We start from the raw sequence: 14,793 nt of genomic DNA, 5'->3' as shown, positions 1-14,793 counted from the left end.
ATTGATTTCCTTTTCGGTCAAGCTAGACATGGTCACAATGAACTGTAAGAAAAGAGACTGAACATTACACAAAACAGTCTTATAATGACAGAATTTACATTTTTGGGCAAGATGGGACCAAGCGAATGAAACTCTTCATATTCAAAGTGAATGAGGAGTATTTAGTCAGCATTAAACAATGATCATATTCCCACCAAACCAAAAAAAACTTCCAAACGTAATGAATAATTGCTGCTTCTCTCAGAGGTTATTTGGAGATGGGAGAATGCCCATTAACTCTTTCTTTCTTTCTCTCTCTCTCTCTCACACACACACACACACACACACAAACACAAACACACACACTCTTTTGATGTCAAGTGTTGTGTAATTTAATAGGGCTGTGTTTTCACACAACATCTGCTTGTCAACTTGTCAATTTAACTCTCTGTGTTGTGGGAAAACTGTGTTTAACTGAAAACGGAGGATGAATATTTCACAAGACTTCTAGCACCCTATATAATGGCAAAAAATATTAAAGGTTATTCTTTTAAACTTTAAATGCATTAATTTTGTCATCACTTATTCACTCTGATGTTGTTACAAACCTGTATAAATTTCTTTGTTCCAATGAACAATAAGGAAGATATTTTGAGAAATGTTTGTAATCAAACCGTTTATGAGCTTCATTCACTTCCATATAATTTTTTTCCTACTATGGAACTGAATGGGGCTCATAATCGGTTTGGTTACAAACATTCCTCAAAATACTTGTGTGTTAATCAGAACAAAGAAATGTATACAGGTTTGTAACAACATGAGCGTGAGAAAATGATGACAGAATTTTCATTTTAGGGTGAACTATACCCTTAGGTTTGAGGATTTGAAATATAATGTGTAACACATTTTAACAGCTTCAAAGGCAAGTGTTGTTAAATATGAGGCTAGATTTCTGGAAAGTGAAGACAATCTGGATGCCCATGTTACAAACTAGGTTGTCAAAACCGCAATATACTTCAATTAATCTATATTAAAAATATATAATTAGGTATCTACTCATTTAGCTGAAAATTAAAGACGTAACATGCTTCAGAAGAACGTTTAGGGATTATTGGATCAATTGGTTTAAAGAGCCACACAGATCCAAAATTGAAAATGACCTGTATTGCAGTGTGTCATGTAGCTGTCCATCAATGAAAAAAATGTGCAAAGTAATTGAACCAAAAAGTGCGCGATTAATAAAGTAATTGGCTTCTAAAGTAGGGAGTCGACTCTGAATCGCTGAAACGAGTCGTTATATGGATTGAATCTCCTGACTGTCTTTATCCACGTAATACAAACACTTTGAATAATAATCAGCGCCTACAGTCTTGCCCGGGAGAAAAGAAAACTATGACCTGCCCACAGCTAGTTAGTGTGTAAACATCATATCATGCTGTGATTTTAGTTTGTGTTGTTTTCACTACCAAAGGATGGAGATGAATAATCAAGGGTTAAAATTACTTTTTCATGGAGGAATTTACTAGATGTTTGGCAATGAAAGATAGTTCGGTAAACACTTTATTTGGAACAACATGCGTCTCCTAATCACAACCTTTAAGTATGATTATTACATTGTGTTTATTTTCCCCCGCGTGTTCTAAAATGTCTAGTTTACTGTAATGTCTTATCAGTAAGCTGCGCTAGCAACGCATGTTGCAGTTAAACTGTGGCCCGGTTAACTTAAGTTACACTTGCTTAAATGAGTGTTAAAATATTAGTGTCTGTCGTCGTTTTTATTTCTTGGACTGATGATGAATGATTTGTTATGCTGTTTAAACTCTTAATATACTGTCAGGGAGTCACGTTAGTAGCGTCTAACGCATGCTGCACTTACGGCTTTGCTATGGCCCCGTTGGCTTACATAAATGGTTAAATGAGAGTAAAATGTTTGGTTTCTGTCGTCGTTTTTATCGCTTGGATTAATGATGAATGACGTGTACTGATGTCGATAATGTCTTCTCAGTAAATCTTGTTAGCACTAGGTCAATACATGTTGCACTATTGTTGGTCTGTGCCACTGATCTGTGCGGAGACTATGTCAGTTGACCAATCAGAGCAGAGTTGGCTACTGAAAGGTGGGGTTTAGGCAGACTGAGTCGTTGAACGGCTTCACACGAATCGTTTGGGGATTAATATTTTGAGAAAATTACAGTGTTTTTTGACCTTGCATGCATTTAAACCTGTTGTCCGGGACTTATAAACAGTGATAGGATGCTTAAAATTGGTATCTTACTAGCTCTTTAAGTAAACCAATATCAGAATGAATTGATTTCCTGAAATGAAGGTTTAGTTGAACTATTTTTTCTGTCTGTGTGTTACAGTGCACAGTGATTGTGAGCATCCTTCAGACTACTGTACCTTAAAATATATTGATATATGTTGATTTAAACTCCTTACCTGTGCAGACTTGGCCAGTCTCTGATTGTATTCCTTCTCTAAATGCTTCATTCGGCTGTTGTTCTGTAATGAAAAAGAAAAGAAGCCATCAGAAACACAGGAAACACGACACTGCATTGGCTGGCCTGCTAAGAAGTGCATGCAAGACGCTGTACCATGACCTCTGTAAATGGCAAGCACGCGTGTGGCGATAGAGCTCTGGGCGCACAGCCAGACCTGACAACACCACAGCACATGGGTCTTTCATCGCATGCCAACTTATAATCACCTAACAGGACGCAGAGAAAACAATATCAACCCGTCATCTGCTCCCAAAAAAACAATCAGAGCACTAAAGACGTGTGTGCACTAATCCAACAAAATAATACTCTGGACTCTCCAGAACCTCTAGTGCAGTGGTTCTCAAACCTTTAACATCAAGTACCACCTCTGAAAATATTTGGCTCTCCAAGTACCACCATAACGACCATTAAAATCCAGAAGTGTAGTAGGCCCTAACTCAGGGGTCTTCAACTACTCTTCTTCGGGGGCCAGATTTTAAAATTGTAAATATGACACGGGTCAAACTTTTACCCCTATTTTTACTTTTTATATATATATATATATATATATATATATATATATATATATATATATATATATATATATATATATATATATATATATATATATATAACATATTAAAAAATATTTCAAAAAAGATGCACACTTCTTGTATCCAGTGTGTTGCCTTTAAATGACTGAAAACTCATATTGTCTTTTTTAATAATTAAAAACAATTGTAGTTTAACATGTAAGAGCCAAATGTTAATAGTAGGCTACAAGTGTAAGTTCAACACTCTTAAACATATTTTGTTTATAACTGTTTAACTTTCATTAATTGTTACATGTCAAGTATTCACAACATAGTCTTCTAATGACTAAGGGGCCAATCACACCAAAAGCGTTTATGGCAGTTGCAGGCGCCTTTTTTGAATGATATTCTATGGGCAGGGAGCGTTTGTGCGCTGTTTATGCGCGCCGAACGCCTTGCATTTTTTTGCCGCATGCCGCACACGGCCGCACGCGTTTTTGAAGGAGCGCTGAGAGCTTTGAAGCGCCCTATGTCATTTGCGTCTTTCCATTGTCCAATCGAATGAGGGGAGAGGTGGGCCTTACGTTGTGGTGAGGGAAGTTTACCGTTGCTTTGAAGAACCGGACTCCAATCGCTCACTCTCTCCTGCGTGTTTGTGCACCTCTCACCCTCAAACAAGGTCAGAGCAAGCGCCCTCTTTTTGAAAGTTTCTGCTAATATGACAGTTAACAGCAAAAGAGCGCTCACATTTCAATATTTGATTGACAAGACAGCTGACTCGGTGGTTGCTTAGCAATATGAAAAGCCGCGTCGCACTGCTCTTTTTAAAAAAAAGGCAGTACGTCGCGCCTTGCGTTTGCAAGTGTTTAAAGCGCTTTTGATGTGACTGGCCACTAAAACTGCACTTCATGTTTTCTTTTTTAAATATATTATAGATATGTACGCTAAACAGCCTTTCCATTGTACATTACATACAGATACAACTGTCGGGAGTTCGTCCCCTAGTGGCAGTCGTAATGAAACTGCAGTTTAATCGTAAATCTGTCATGAAGCTCAATCCAGCGCAAGAAGCTTTAACGAATATATTTATAGTTAATAATATACTTACCAGTAATCAATCATTTTTAAAGTATTCAAGTGTTACTGATAAAGTAAAACAAAAAGTAATTCATAATTTTTACTTTGCACACAGTTTTGATTGAAACACGCTGAAAAATATAACTTCTGGTCGGCGTGTCACATGCGGTGTAGTTGCATAAGTTTACTTTCTTTAATGCAGCCATCCAAAGCTCGAATTGCTCGAATTGGTTTTCGGCCGTCATGTCGTCATGTACAGTGGAAAGGTAAGGGTAAACACCGTGAATTTAAATCAGCCTATGGCCCTTTCTCCATCCGAAGGCTGCAGCCTCCAGAGGTCGCATTTCCAGGCTGCATACGTCATTAAGTCTTATTTCAGAATTGTAACAATTATAAAGATGACTATTATTCTTAGTTAACCGTAAATTGTTGCAATATGCTTATGATTTGTGAATGTAATGCTCAGTTAACTTAAACTTGATGACGTATGCAGTCTGCATATGCGACCTCTGGAGGCTTCAGCCTTCCGATTGAAAAATGGCCAAAGATGACCGGCGGGGCGGATAAAGATGATTGGCGGGCCGCATTTGGCCCGCAGGCCACCAGTTGACTAGCCCTGCCCTTACTATTTAGCTACAGCTCTGTACAGTTAAAAAACAATGCATTTTATTCCTAATAAGAACATTGTCAGAGTTTAAACATCAAAGTCTCTATTAAGTCAATCCAGAAAATTGTTTAAGAAACACATTGAAAATGTTAGATCGATAAACACCATTTTTTCACCATTTCTGTTTTCAGGATTATTTGGGCAGGATTAAAACAGTAGCTCAATGACGTCAGAGCCCCGCTTTTCAAACAAGCATGCCCGCAAACCAGATCCACATAGCAACTAGAGGCAAGCGTCTGTTCGTCTTAATGCGCACTGCATATTCCTTAACCGGTCTTTTTTCTTTAAGCAGTGTTGAACTTGGGGTTCGAGATGAGCCTCGGCTTGACCTTCTTTCGAGGGCAGCAAGCCAAGTTTGTATAAAGTTAAGACTGAATGTGCAGGCAACTGGTAAATTTATATTGATTCTGTCGCGTACCAAAACCACACTTTGAGAACATCTGCTGTTGTGTGAAAACACCCTCAGTGTAAAGTGACTGAGCTCTGTGTGAAATGCTTACTCCTGCCCTAATAATATAAATTAGATACATGAGGCTATAAAGCAGTTTAACAGAAGCAATAAATCTAGTCATATCAAAACAAATGTTATTTTGTTACATTTTAAGACATCTAAAGAATGGACGTCCACGGTCCAGTGTCTTCTCTGGCAACAGCACAAAAAAAATTATAAACACACCACACTCGATACATACAATATGTTAAAGTCTGTGGGAGTGTCTGTGTACGTCTATCATGGCATTTTTTAAAATTAAATTACTGATGTTGCCAATGTTCAAACACACACACGCATGCACGCATGCACGCACGCACGCACGCACGCACACACACACACACACACACACACACACACACACACACACACACACACACACACACACACACACACACACACACAAAGCCAATCCCAGCCTGAGGCCTCAGTCACTTTACCTTTCACTCATAACCCCTTTCAGTCACTATATGACTTTCCCACAGGGCCTTTCAGAAAAAACACGAGCATTTGTAAAAAGGATATCATCAGTTTCTGCTGGTTATGTTGCTATAGAGACCTCAGGTTTCATTAAATCTGCTGATAAAAAACATGGATGTTTGTTCGAACTGTGGGTCTTATTCACTAATAACTTTGTACGTTTTTCTTATTTATATGCACATTTGAACTCACAAAAACTAATTTACAACATGTGTGTACGCACATGAATTTGTTCTCTAAGCACTCATATGATCATGTTTTGTCTTTAGAGGGTTAAGAGCTGTTGTGCACACAGAAGATCTGTAAAGTTTCAAACCCAAAGAGATGTGAAGCTTCATCCACGCCTTCCTAAAACGCCTCGTTCAAACACACCCCCACAGTTGGATGTCATACTGCATAACACTGCCCTAATTTATATGCAAAAAAGTACGATGTAACTTTCTTTGGCCTTCCAATAGAGGAAACATTACGAAAGTAATGGTTAAGTTTAATTTAAAACACTGTTTGATTGTGTGCTGCACATTTTCTGGAAGTCTGAGAAAGTCCTGAACAGTGGAGAATTCAAGACTAGATGTGCACAAAGGGTTCATCTAACTCCAACTTTGCAAGTACATTTTGGCTCTCAGTTAGTAGTCTATGTTTTCATATTTAAAGAATTTCCCACTGACGATTCAAACTGTTACTTTCTGCTCAAGTCACGTTGGCTAGGTTGATCAATCAGCTTGGTCATCTTGGTTTTCTGGGTCAGATTTGGGCTTGTATTGATAAATTAGCGTTGCCAGGTCTAAGCCCTTTTGGTGAGTTCTGAATTGGGCTACTTTTAACTATTTCTGCAGGTTGATGTTTTTCTGTGGGTTGAGATGGAAGTATTTTGTTGATTAGTTGTTGGTATTTGGGTTGTGAGTAGTCATTGGGCTGCTTTTGGAGTCATTTTGATAGGCCTTTGGACTGGTTTTTTATACAAATCTGGCAACCCTGCCTATTCACTATTGCTTTGGTAGTTAATCTTCCAAACATTGTAAGGAGCGTCACAATGGGGTAAGAAAAGTAAACTTAAATTGAGTTTATTGAAATAAGTTGAAACTGGAATTAAGTTTATTGGCAGATATTTTTACTTGTTTTAAGCATTAACCTCTTAAATTTCATAATTATTTCAGTAAATATGAATTAAAATCTTAAGCCACTTTGCCTTACAAGTAAATGTATCTCAATTTAAGAAGTTTTAGATATTTATACTAGAAAACAAGACAGAAATACTAAGTAAGTGGCGGTATTACACAGAATGCGTTCATGGCAGTGGCAGGCGCCATTTTTTTGAAGGCTTTTCAACGGGCAATAAGAGTTATGCGAGCATTTTAAAGATCAGCGCGAACCTTCTTCAAAACATCTTTTGTTTCCCACAACAAAATGAAAGTCATACGGGTTTGTTACAATATGGAAGTGAGTCGTTTGGAGACAGAATTTTCTTTCATAAGTGAACTAGGAACAGACAAACAGATATACAAAGAGCAACTAAATCTGTCCTGCAGACGGTACAGAAAAACAGGACTGTAAAATGAAATATTTATGCTACTTTGTTCCCAAAGGCTGCTTTGAGCTGAAGGCACTTGAGCTTCAATCAGGTAATCACATCATAGTGATGATGGTGTGAGTCCACAGCCTTTCAAGTGTGTACAATAAAACTTCATTTGAAAACACAACCATTCATCGCTTTGCCAAACTTCATTAACAGTCTAAATCTAGAACCAAGCCTGACACACACCTTTCAAGTGCACACAGAACAACAAAACAATGTACACATTTTCAAAACAAAAAGCAAATAAAAAGCAGCAGACCTAGAAGTATAAATAAAAATAATGTAATAATTTTGTCAAGACGGGCAAAATTAGGATTGGTACTGTAAAAAGTGGAATGCCAGCAGGCATTTTTTCACATTTTTGTAGTGTGTGTCTGTTAAGAAGTGGTTTTTAGGGCTTTGCTCCACAGGAATCCGGATTGTGCTGCTTGGAGAGGAAGAATGCTTTTCTGTAAACACACCGTAAAACACCAATTAATGAAACGTTGGAAGGGCAAAACTAAATAAGTTTAATATATATTTTTAAAATGTGCTCTTTCGGAGATGAGCTCCAGAGGATCAGCGGGCTCTTGGTGCTCACACCCCATCCAACGCAGCCTCGCCACGCCCAGTCCTTCAGAAATCGACCGCTGGCTTTGATATCTCTGCATGTGGCTTTTAAACATGGGATTTCATTCATTTTCATTTCATGTCTTAAATCGTATTTTAGAATTGCACTTAATTGATATTGCAGTTGAGTGATGTATCATGTAAGTTACTCTGCTGTCCCATTTGTTAACCGGATTATCACGTAAGATAGGAATACCAGTAAATTTGTGACCTTGTGGGGACATTTTGAAGTCCCCATGAGGAAACAAGCTTATAAATCAAACACAATGATGTTTATTGAAAATCTAAGGTACAATAAAGTTTTCTGTGATTGTTGGGGTTAGGGTTTGGGTAAGGGAACAGAATATACAGTTTGTATATAAAATGCATTACGTCTATGGAATGTCCCCACAAAACATCGAAACCAGAATGTGTGTGTGTGTGTGTGTGCACGTGTGTTTTGAATTTAAAATGTCTTAAGTCATTCAGAAGGATCTGGATCACATTTTGATTTGAAATCAATCCGCGTGTAACTGACGGAATCACTTGCTTGCCACCATTTTCACAAAAGTCATCAGCTGTTTTTTAAAGTTCATGTCAGGTAAGTGGTAGTAAATACATTTTAATTTATATAGAGAAAATATATGTCAGAGAAAAATGGCCAATAGTGTTTAATTACATGTGATGTCTGAGGGAAATTTGGCCTAACATTAACATTATTTTAGGTATTAACGTCTTTCACCGTCAAGCTTTATTATATTGAACATGTATATATGTATGTATGTGTGTGTATTTATTTTTTAAATATCACTCTGTTTATCAAATCAGAGCGGCGATGACGTGAAGAGGCAGACCAGAGAGATGGATATGGCAAGACTGTCTCTCCTGTACAGGTGGAGGAAGAAGTTATCCTACAGTAAATTGCCTTGCTGGTGTCCTGACTGACTTTGAAGTGCTTTTTGAAATGTTTTATGATCTCTTTTTAGAGTAGACTTCATTCTGTATGTGTAGTCTGTATGATAAGTGATTGTAATGAATTAAAAGCTTTTGTTTTTATGTGACTGAAATTAATAATTTTGTTAACAACACAAGCATAAAATTATTTGGTAAATAATTTGTTATTAAAAATTCCCAAATAATTAATAATAATTGAAGTAACACATAAAACGTGGAGTAAATACGAAAATTTGAACTGAATTTAAGTCTTTGCTGTAAGTTTTTAAAGTTTCAACTGATTAAAACATTTTAGTTGAAGGACCTATAAAGCTAGTTGAGTGAACATACTTTTTTATATCAAAAAGTCAAATTTGGGCCAACTAAAAAACAACAATCCAGGTTGAACAAAACATTTCTGTGGAACTAGTTACTAAAAAATAATTTATTGATCCAACATAATTTTTTTACAGTGCATGTTTTTAAAAGGGACGTGCGCTTTCACTTATCCAAACAGCTTTGGATTTATACGTTCCTAGTGTTGGGGAAAAAGATGTAAAAACTTGAAGAAATAGCTTAACCAAAAATCCAACCCCAACAACATTTATTTATTTATAGGGATTAACCCCTTGAGACAAAACATCTTGTTTTCATAATATACTACACATAAGCTTTTCCATACAATATTGAAATCATAATAGTGTAATAACAGTAACTCATTTACATTTATGCATTTGGCAGATGCTTTTATCTAAAGCTGTGAATTTATTGTGCACATAATAGATAACAAGTCACATGTGTTATATTTCAATAAAATTTCAATGCAAACAGATCTGTCTGTCTGTCTGGCTGTCTATCTGTCTATTACAGACATCTTCAGTTCTGAACATGCACATAGTTAGCAAAGGTGACACCCAGTACCGCCGGCTCCCTATACACAGAGTACGCAGTTTGCGTAGGGCACCAACTCTATTGGGGGCACCATTTCGGTTACTTAGAAAAGGGTAAACAAAGTCATGTTCCCATATGGTAGAATGAAGCATTTCAATTCAATTCAATTCAATTCAATTTTATTTATATAGCGCTGTTCACAATACTCAATTGTTTCAAAGCAGCTTTACATTAATAGAAGCAGTAAAAGCACAGAAAAATGACAGATAGCACAACATAATACACAATAGCATAAGCTGTCAAATTTGCTGAGGCTATGACTCGACATTATGAATGAGCGTATTACTAATGTAACGTCTAGGAGAAGAAGCTAAATTAAGCCCAAGCAGGCTACCTCCCCGGGGTAAAAAACCCCCTAGGAGAAAAAAAACAAAAACCCCGGGTTGTTTAGCCGAGGAAATAAAAAATAAAAAGTCCTAGGAGGGAAAAACCCTTGGGAGATATATATGTATATAAACACATATAAACGGATAAGGAGATTAAGCGGGGATTAAGCGGAGTTTAAGCGGGTTCTGCCGGTGGTCGTTGGTCAGGCATCAGCTGGGCATCACAGTGATGGACGACCAGTAGATCAGAGGTGAGTCGACTTTCACATCTACCGGAACTTTATGAGGAAGAGCTAGAATGCTGGACTTTCAAAGTTGGTAAATTTCTGTTAAAAGCTGTTGGTCAAACTCTCAAAGTCCGGCTGTGATATTCTGTAAAGTGTGATTAACACGGAGGCTGCTGTCTGACTTTATTCTCACATGTGTACGGGACATGTCTGTTTTTAAACCGAGCTCCTGTCATGGCTCTACATCTCCTGTCACCGCAGTCACCTATTTTTCGAACCATCATTAGAGAAAAAGAATGAAAAACCAGAGGATGGGAGAAAAAACGTAACTTTCATCTCAGCAGAAGAAAGAAAAATAGAATAACTAAATCCATCCACATGCCTGACTTGTCTAAATCTGATTTTCTGCTATTAAGCTCCATTTCCCTCTCTCAATCTGCCACTTTGAGGTGATGGGGAGGTGACTTTGATCATACTCTCCCACTGTTTTGCTCTCTGTAATCCATGACCAAAAATAATGGGATTTGGTGTATCTCCAAATGACAGAGAAACCCGTTGACAAAAATTAATACGTTTCCAGCAACAAAAATGTGAAGAAAATAATGACAAAAGAATTCCAAAACAAAAAAAGATTTAAAAAACTAGAGGAAATATTGTAACGTTAAACAGAAGTTAAAAATAGTGACACATTAAGAAAAAAAAGAAAAAGGCAACCTCAGAACTTTGGGCAAAATGACAGCTGACAGGCGTGCCGTGGGGGAGCCGGGTGTATTGATGTGTCTTTGAAGTGAGCGTTGTGTGTTTACTGCATTTTGGGAGACAGTGGCGGCCATGTTTTCAGGGCCTGATTGACTCTAATCTCTCCTGTCACTGCTAAAACAAAATCTCGTACAAACGCTATATCCTGTATATGAAACAATTTAGTTGCAAATCTGTAAGTAAGTAAAGAGTTTCAAAATATTTGCACAACAGCACCTTTGTTTTTGGTATATTGTTTGAATTTGTAACCTTATGCAACCTGTCTCGACTCCAGGTGACAATTTATTTAAGAATGGTTTCATGAACAGTTTACAGAAATGTTTTCTTTTCATGTTTTATTGAATGTATGCATACAACTAGGGCTGTAACATAATATAAAATACTATCCATCTTAATATGACCACAAACTAAGGGATGACATTATCTTGACTATCGTGTCGATCGATTGCTGTCGACAGCATTTAAGTCTAAAATGATGTTGACTATGCTGTCACAATCGTAGAATCATTTTAAGCTTAAGTTGTTAAGCTTTGATTAAAGGAGTAAAATGAACATCATATGTTATGGCTTTGGCAAGCGGTCTAGCATAGTGCTCTTTCATACGTGTCACATGTCTGTAAAACTGGCTTAGCAGTAAATAGCAGTGTGACGAGATCTCAAATGTCACAACATTTCTTGTGGAGGTGAAATGCTGTCTCGTGATATCTAGGGTTGGGTATCTTTTTAATTTTAGCGATTATGCTTATCGAATCTAGTTCTTATCAATTCCTGGTTCCGATTTCAATATTTTTAGTGAGAAAAAAGCAAATACTTTCAAGAAATTTTATTTTATATTATTCTTGTCACATTTAGTCTATAACCCGTTGACTGTAACAGTTAACTATTTAAATAAACTATGTTGTGCTATAGCTGCCTAATTTTTATCGTGTTTGTTATAAAAAAAAAAAACAAGTGATAAGTGATAAGTCTTACAAAAGAGATGTCACTTTATCCAGAAGTATGCTGTATTCGAAGGTGAATCTGTGTTTTGTACCCGAGTGTGAGATGCTACTATTGCTAATATCAGCTGTATCTGGTGTGCTGTAGGACTTGCACCTTGGAGATTTAAACAGTGTATATTCCTTCAGATTAACACCGCATTGAAGCAAATAATTCATCATATTAGAGGTATTGCCTCCTTTAAACGAAATATCCTTGCCACATGTATTGCATTTGTCAAATACTAGTCTTTTTTCACAAAGTTTAACCAAACCGTTTGCTGAGGTCAGTCATAGTGCCGAGCATGGGCTGCGCTAGAGGTGGGCTAGCGGTGCTTGAGCCCCAGACCTATTTTGTAAAGCCCCGATTGTTATAATATGGGCGTCACTAATTTTAATCTGTTAAAATATTTTCTATTACAGCCGAACTGTAAATCTCTCGTCAAGAACTGTCAACTTGCTCGTTTGATTATTTATGTAAACGGTGTTATAGACCTTTCTTTTCCCTTACAAAGCGCGTGAGAGGTAGCGCGTCTTGTAACACATACTAAACCACGGATTAAAAATAGAGTCATCAGTGCCCAGGTTAGGAAAAGAGGAAAGATGAGGAGAAAGGTGCAAAAAATAAAGACTGCATGCTATAAAGCTCACTCATCTCAATATAAGAATTGAATGAAGTATATATCATTATGTTGCTTGCTGTGTCTGTGCTTAAGTTACTCATAGAGCAGTAGCCTTATTCATTTTTACAGAGATTCAACATAACCAAGTCAAGTCTGTAACTTAAAAAATCCTAAATAAATCAAAACAGAGACACTACCTGGTTGCAGAAAATGTATAATCATTAATACATTCATACTCAGGAATTTAATATGTTAGTTTAGTGCCAAATTTTAATATAAAGTTATTTAAGATAAGGTTAAGAAAATGTTTATACTGTTAAATATACAGTGCATTATAAACAGTGCTTTCTGTGGTAAATAATAGAAAAATATGTAATTTACAGAAATATTGTGTATTTTATGTTAAAATAGCTTTGCAGCCCCGCAACGAGATGTCAATCTTGGGTTTGAGTTTGAGATCCAGGAACATATCCTGGATGAAATTTGTATTTATCCTGGCTGAATTAAGAGATGAGTGTGAAAGGGGGGAAAATATGACATCAAAAAGAAATCCAACAAGAAAAAAATTAAGATGTATATTAAAGAGAGAACAGTTGTGGATAAAATAAAGGAACAATGCATTAAGTGGAGAGTAAAAAAAGAGCCAATATGTAAAAAAAAAACTGTTGGCCCCCCTTAGACTTACATTAGTCAAAGTCATGGGGGAGTAGTGTTAGGGTTACAATATTTTTCAAAATATATTATTTTGTGTTCTGCAGAAGTCATACAGGTTTAAAATAACAATTAGTGGAGTAAAAGATGACAGAATTTTTATTTTGAGGTGAACAACTACTTTGATATCAGTGTAAAGTGTTCTCAGTTTAACTCAGTGGAACATTGTTATTTTAATGAGCACTATTAAAAAGTTAATCTGGCAAAAATAATACCATTTAGAAAATGTTTATCATGTTTTAGCTATTAAAAGTGTATTTTTGACACATTGGGGATGTCTTTGGGCTAAGCCCCAGATATTCACTGACCCTAGAACTGCCCCTGGTGCCGAGTGTAATGAACTGCGCATTTTTTGATTCACTTGTCCGAAAATTGAAACTGAAGCCGAAAATGGTTTATTTATAAAACTTAAACTTAAGCGATTGCTCAAGGATTGGGGGCGGGGACTAAGGATGCTCCGATCGATTGCCCGCAGATCGGTATTGGCCGATAACGGCATTAAATGACTCGATCAGTACTCAGTACTTGCTGATCTCATGAACCGATCTTTCTGTTTACTTTTGTCATCATAGGGCTCCTGAATATTTGTTTGATTCTGTATTTAAAAAAAGAATATACCTAATTACTGCAAGTAATATAACAAAGGCAACATCTATGGTATTACTTTATCTAGAAAAAATGTTACAGTTACAGTCATCAAAGAGCTTGCATATCAGCATGAAGGATCAGTATCGGTTATGGTATCGGCCGATCACGAAGACAACAAAACCGTAATCGGAGCATCCCTAGCGGGGACAACATTCTTTTCAGCTTGTGTTTTCGTATTGCATTTTACGGTGGCCGAAATGTTGGTGCACCCCTAAAATTGATAACAGAATCGAAATGCGTGCGTCATATTGATTTTTAGTTTTTGTTATTTTTTTTAACCGGTTCTAAAATGGATATCTGCATAAATGGATATTCTAGTGATATCTGCAAAAAGTTTGTGGCAAAACCTTTTACTGTGCATGCATTATATTCTTTATATTCATTATTATATTGCTTTTTTGTTTGGGTTTCCAATGATAATTGTTTGGGAAATCATTTAAAGTTTGAGACGTGTTGTGTTTGTCTGTTGACCATTCACATGTGAAGCATCTAAGCAGTTTTAACCATTTTAGGACACTGGCAGAGGTTTTGACATGCCCTTACATTTGGTCTTTTCTCAGTTACATAAAACATAGTAATGGTTAATATCACATAACACTGCATTCAGCACAAACTGTGCTACAATAATATGTGGGTAACATGTGTATATATAACTGATGTGTAAATACCACTGATAACACTAAGAGGCTGTTTACACTTGGCATTAACATGTGTTTTCGTCGATCGGATCACAAGTGGACGACGTTAATGCCAGGTGTAAACGGTGTT

At 36.7% G+C, this 14,793-nt stretch overlaps 1 protein-coding gene across 8 annotated transcripts in view; it reads right to left on the bottom strand.

Moving 5' to 3' along the window:
- Positions 1 to 14,793, bottom strand: part of cep112 (centrosomal protein 112) — a 272,813-nt gene that overhangs the window by 40,038 nt on the left and 217,982 nt on the right. For 7 of the 8 annotated variants that reach the window (XM_073856794.1, XM_073856795.1, XM_073856791.1 and 4 more), the window contains one exon: positions 2,419 to 2,481. In XM_073856794.1, the coding sequence (XP_073712895.1) occupies positions 2,419 to 2,481 (63 nt within the window). The other variant, XM_073856797.1, reaches the window with a different exon arrangement.

The sequence above is a fragment of the Misgurnus anguillicaudatus genome, chromosome 19 (genome assembly GCF_027580225.2).
Source record: "Misgurnus anguillicaudatus chromosome 19, ASM2758022v2, whole genome shotgun sequence".
Classification (NCBI taxonomy): Eukaryota; Metazoa; Chordata; class Actinopteri; order Cypriniformes; family Cobitidae; genus Misgurnus; species Misgurnus anguillicaudatus.
The sequence above is the reverse complement of the archived record's forward strand: the minus strand, read 5'-3'. Positions and strand labels throughout refer to the sequence as shown.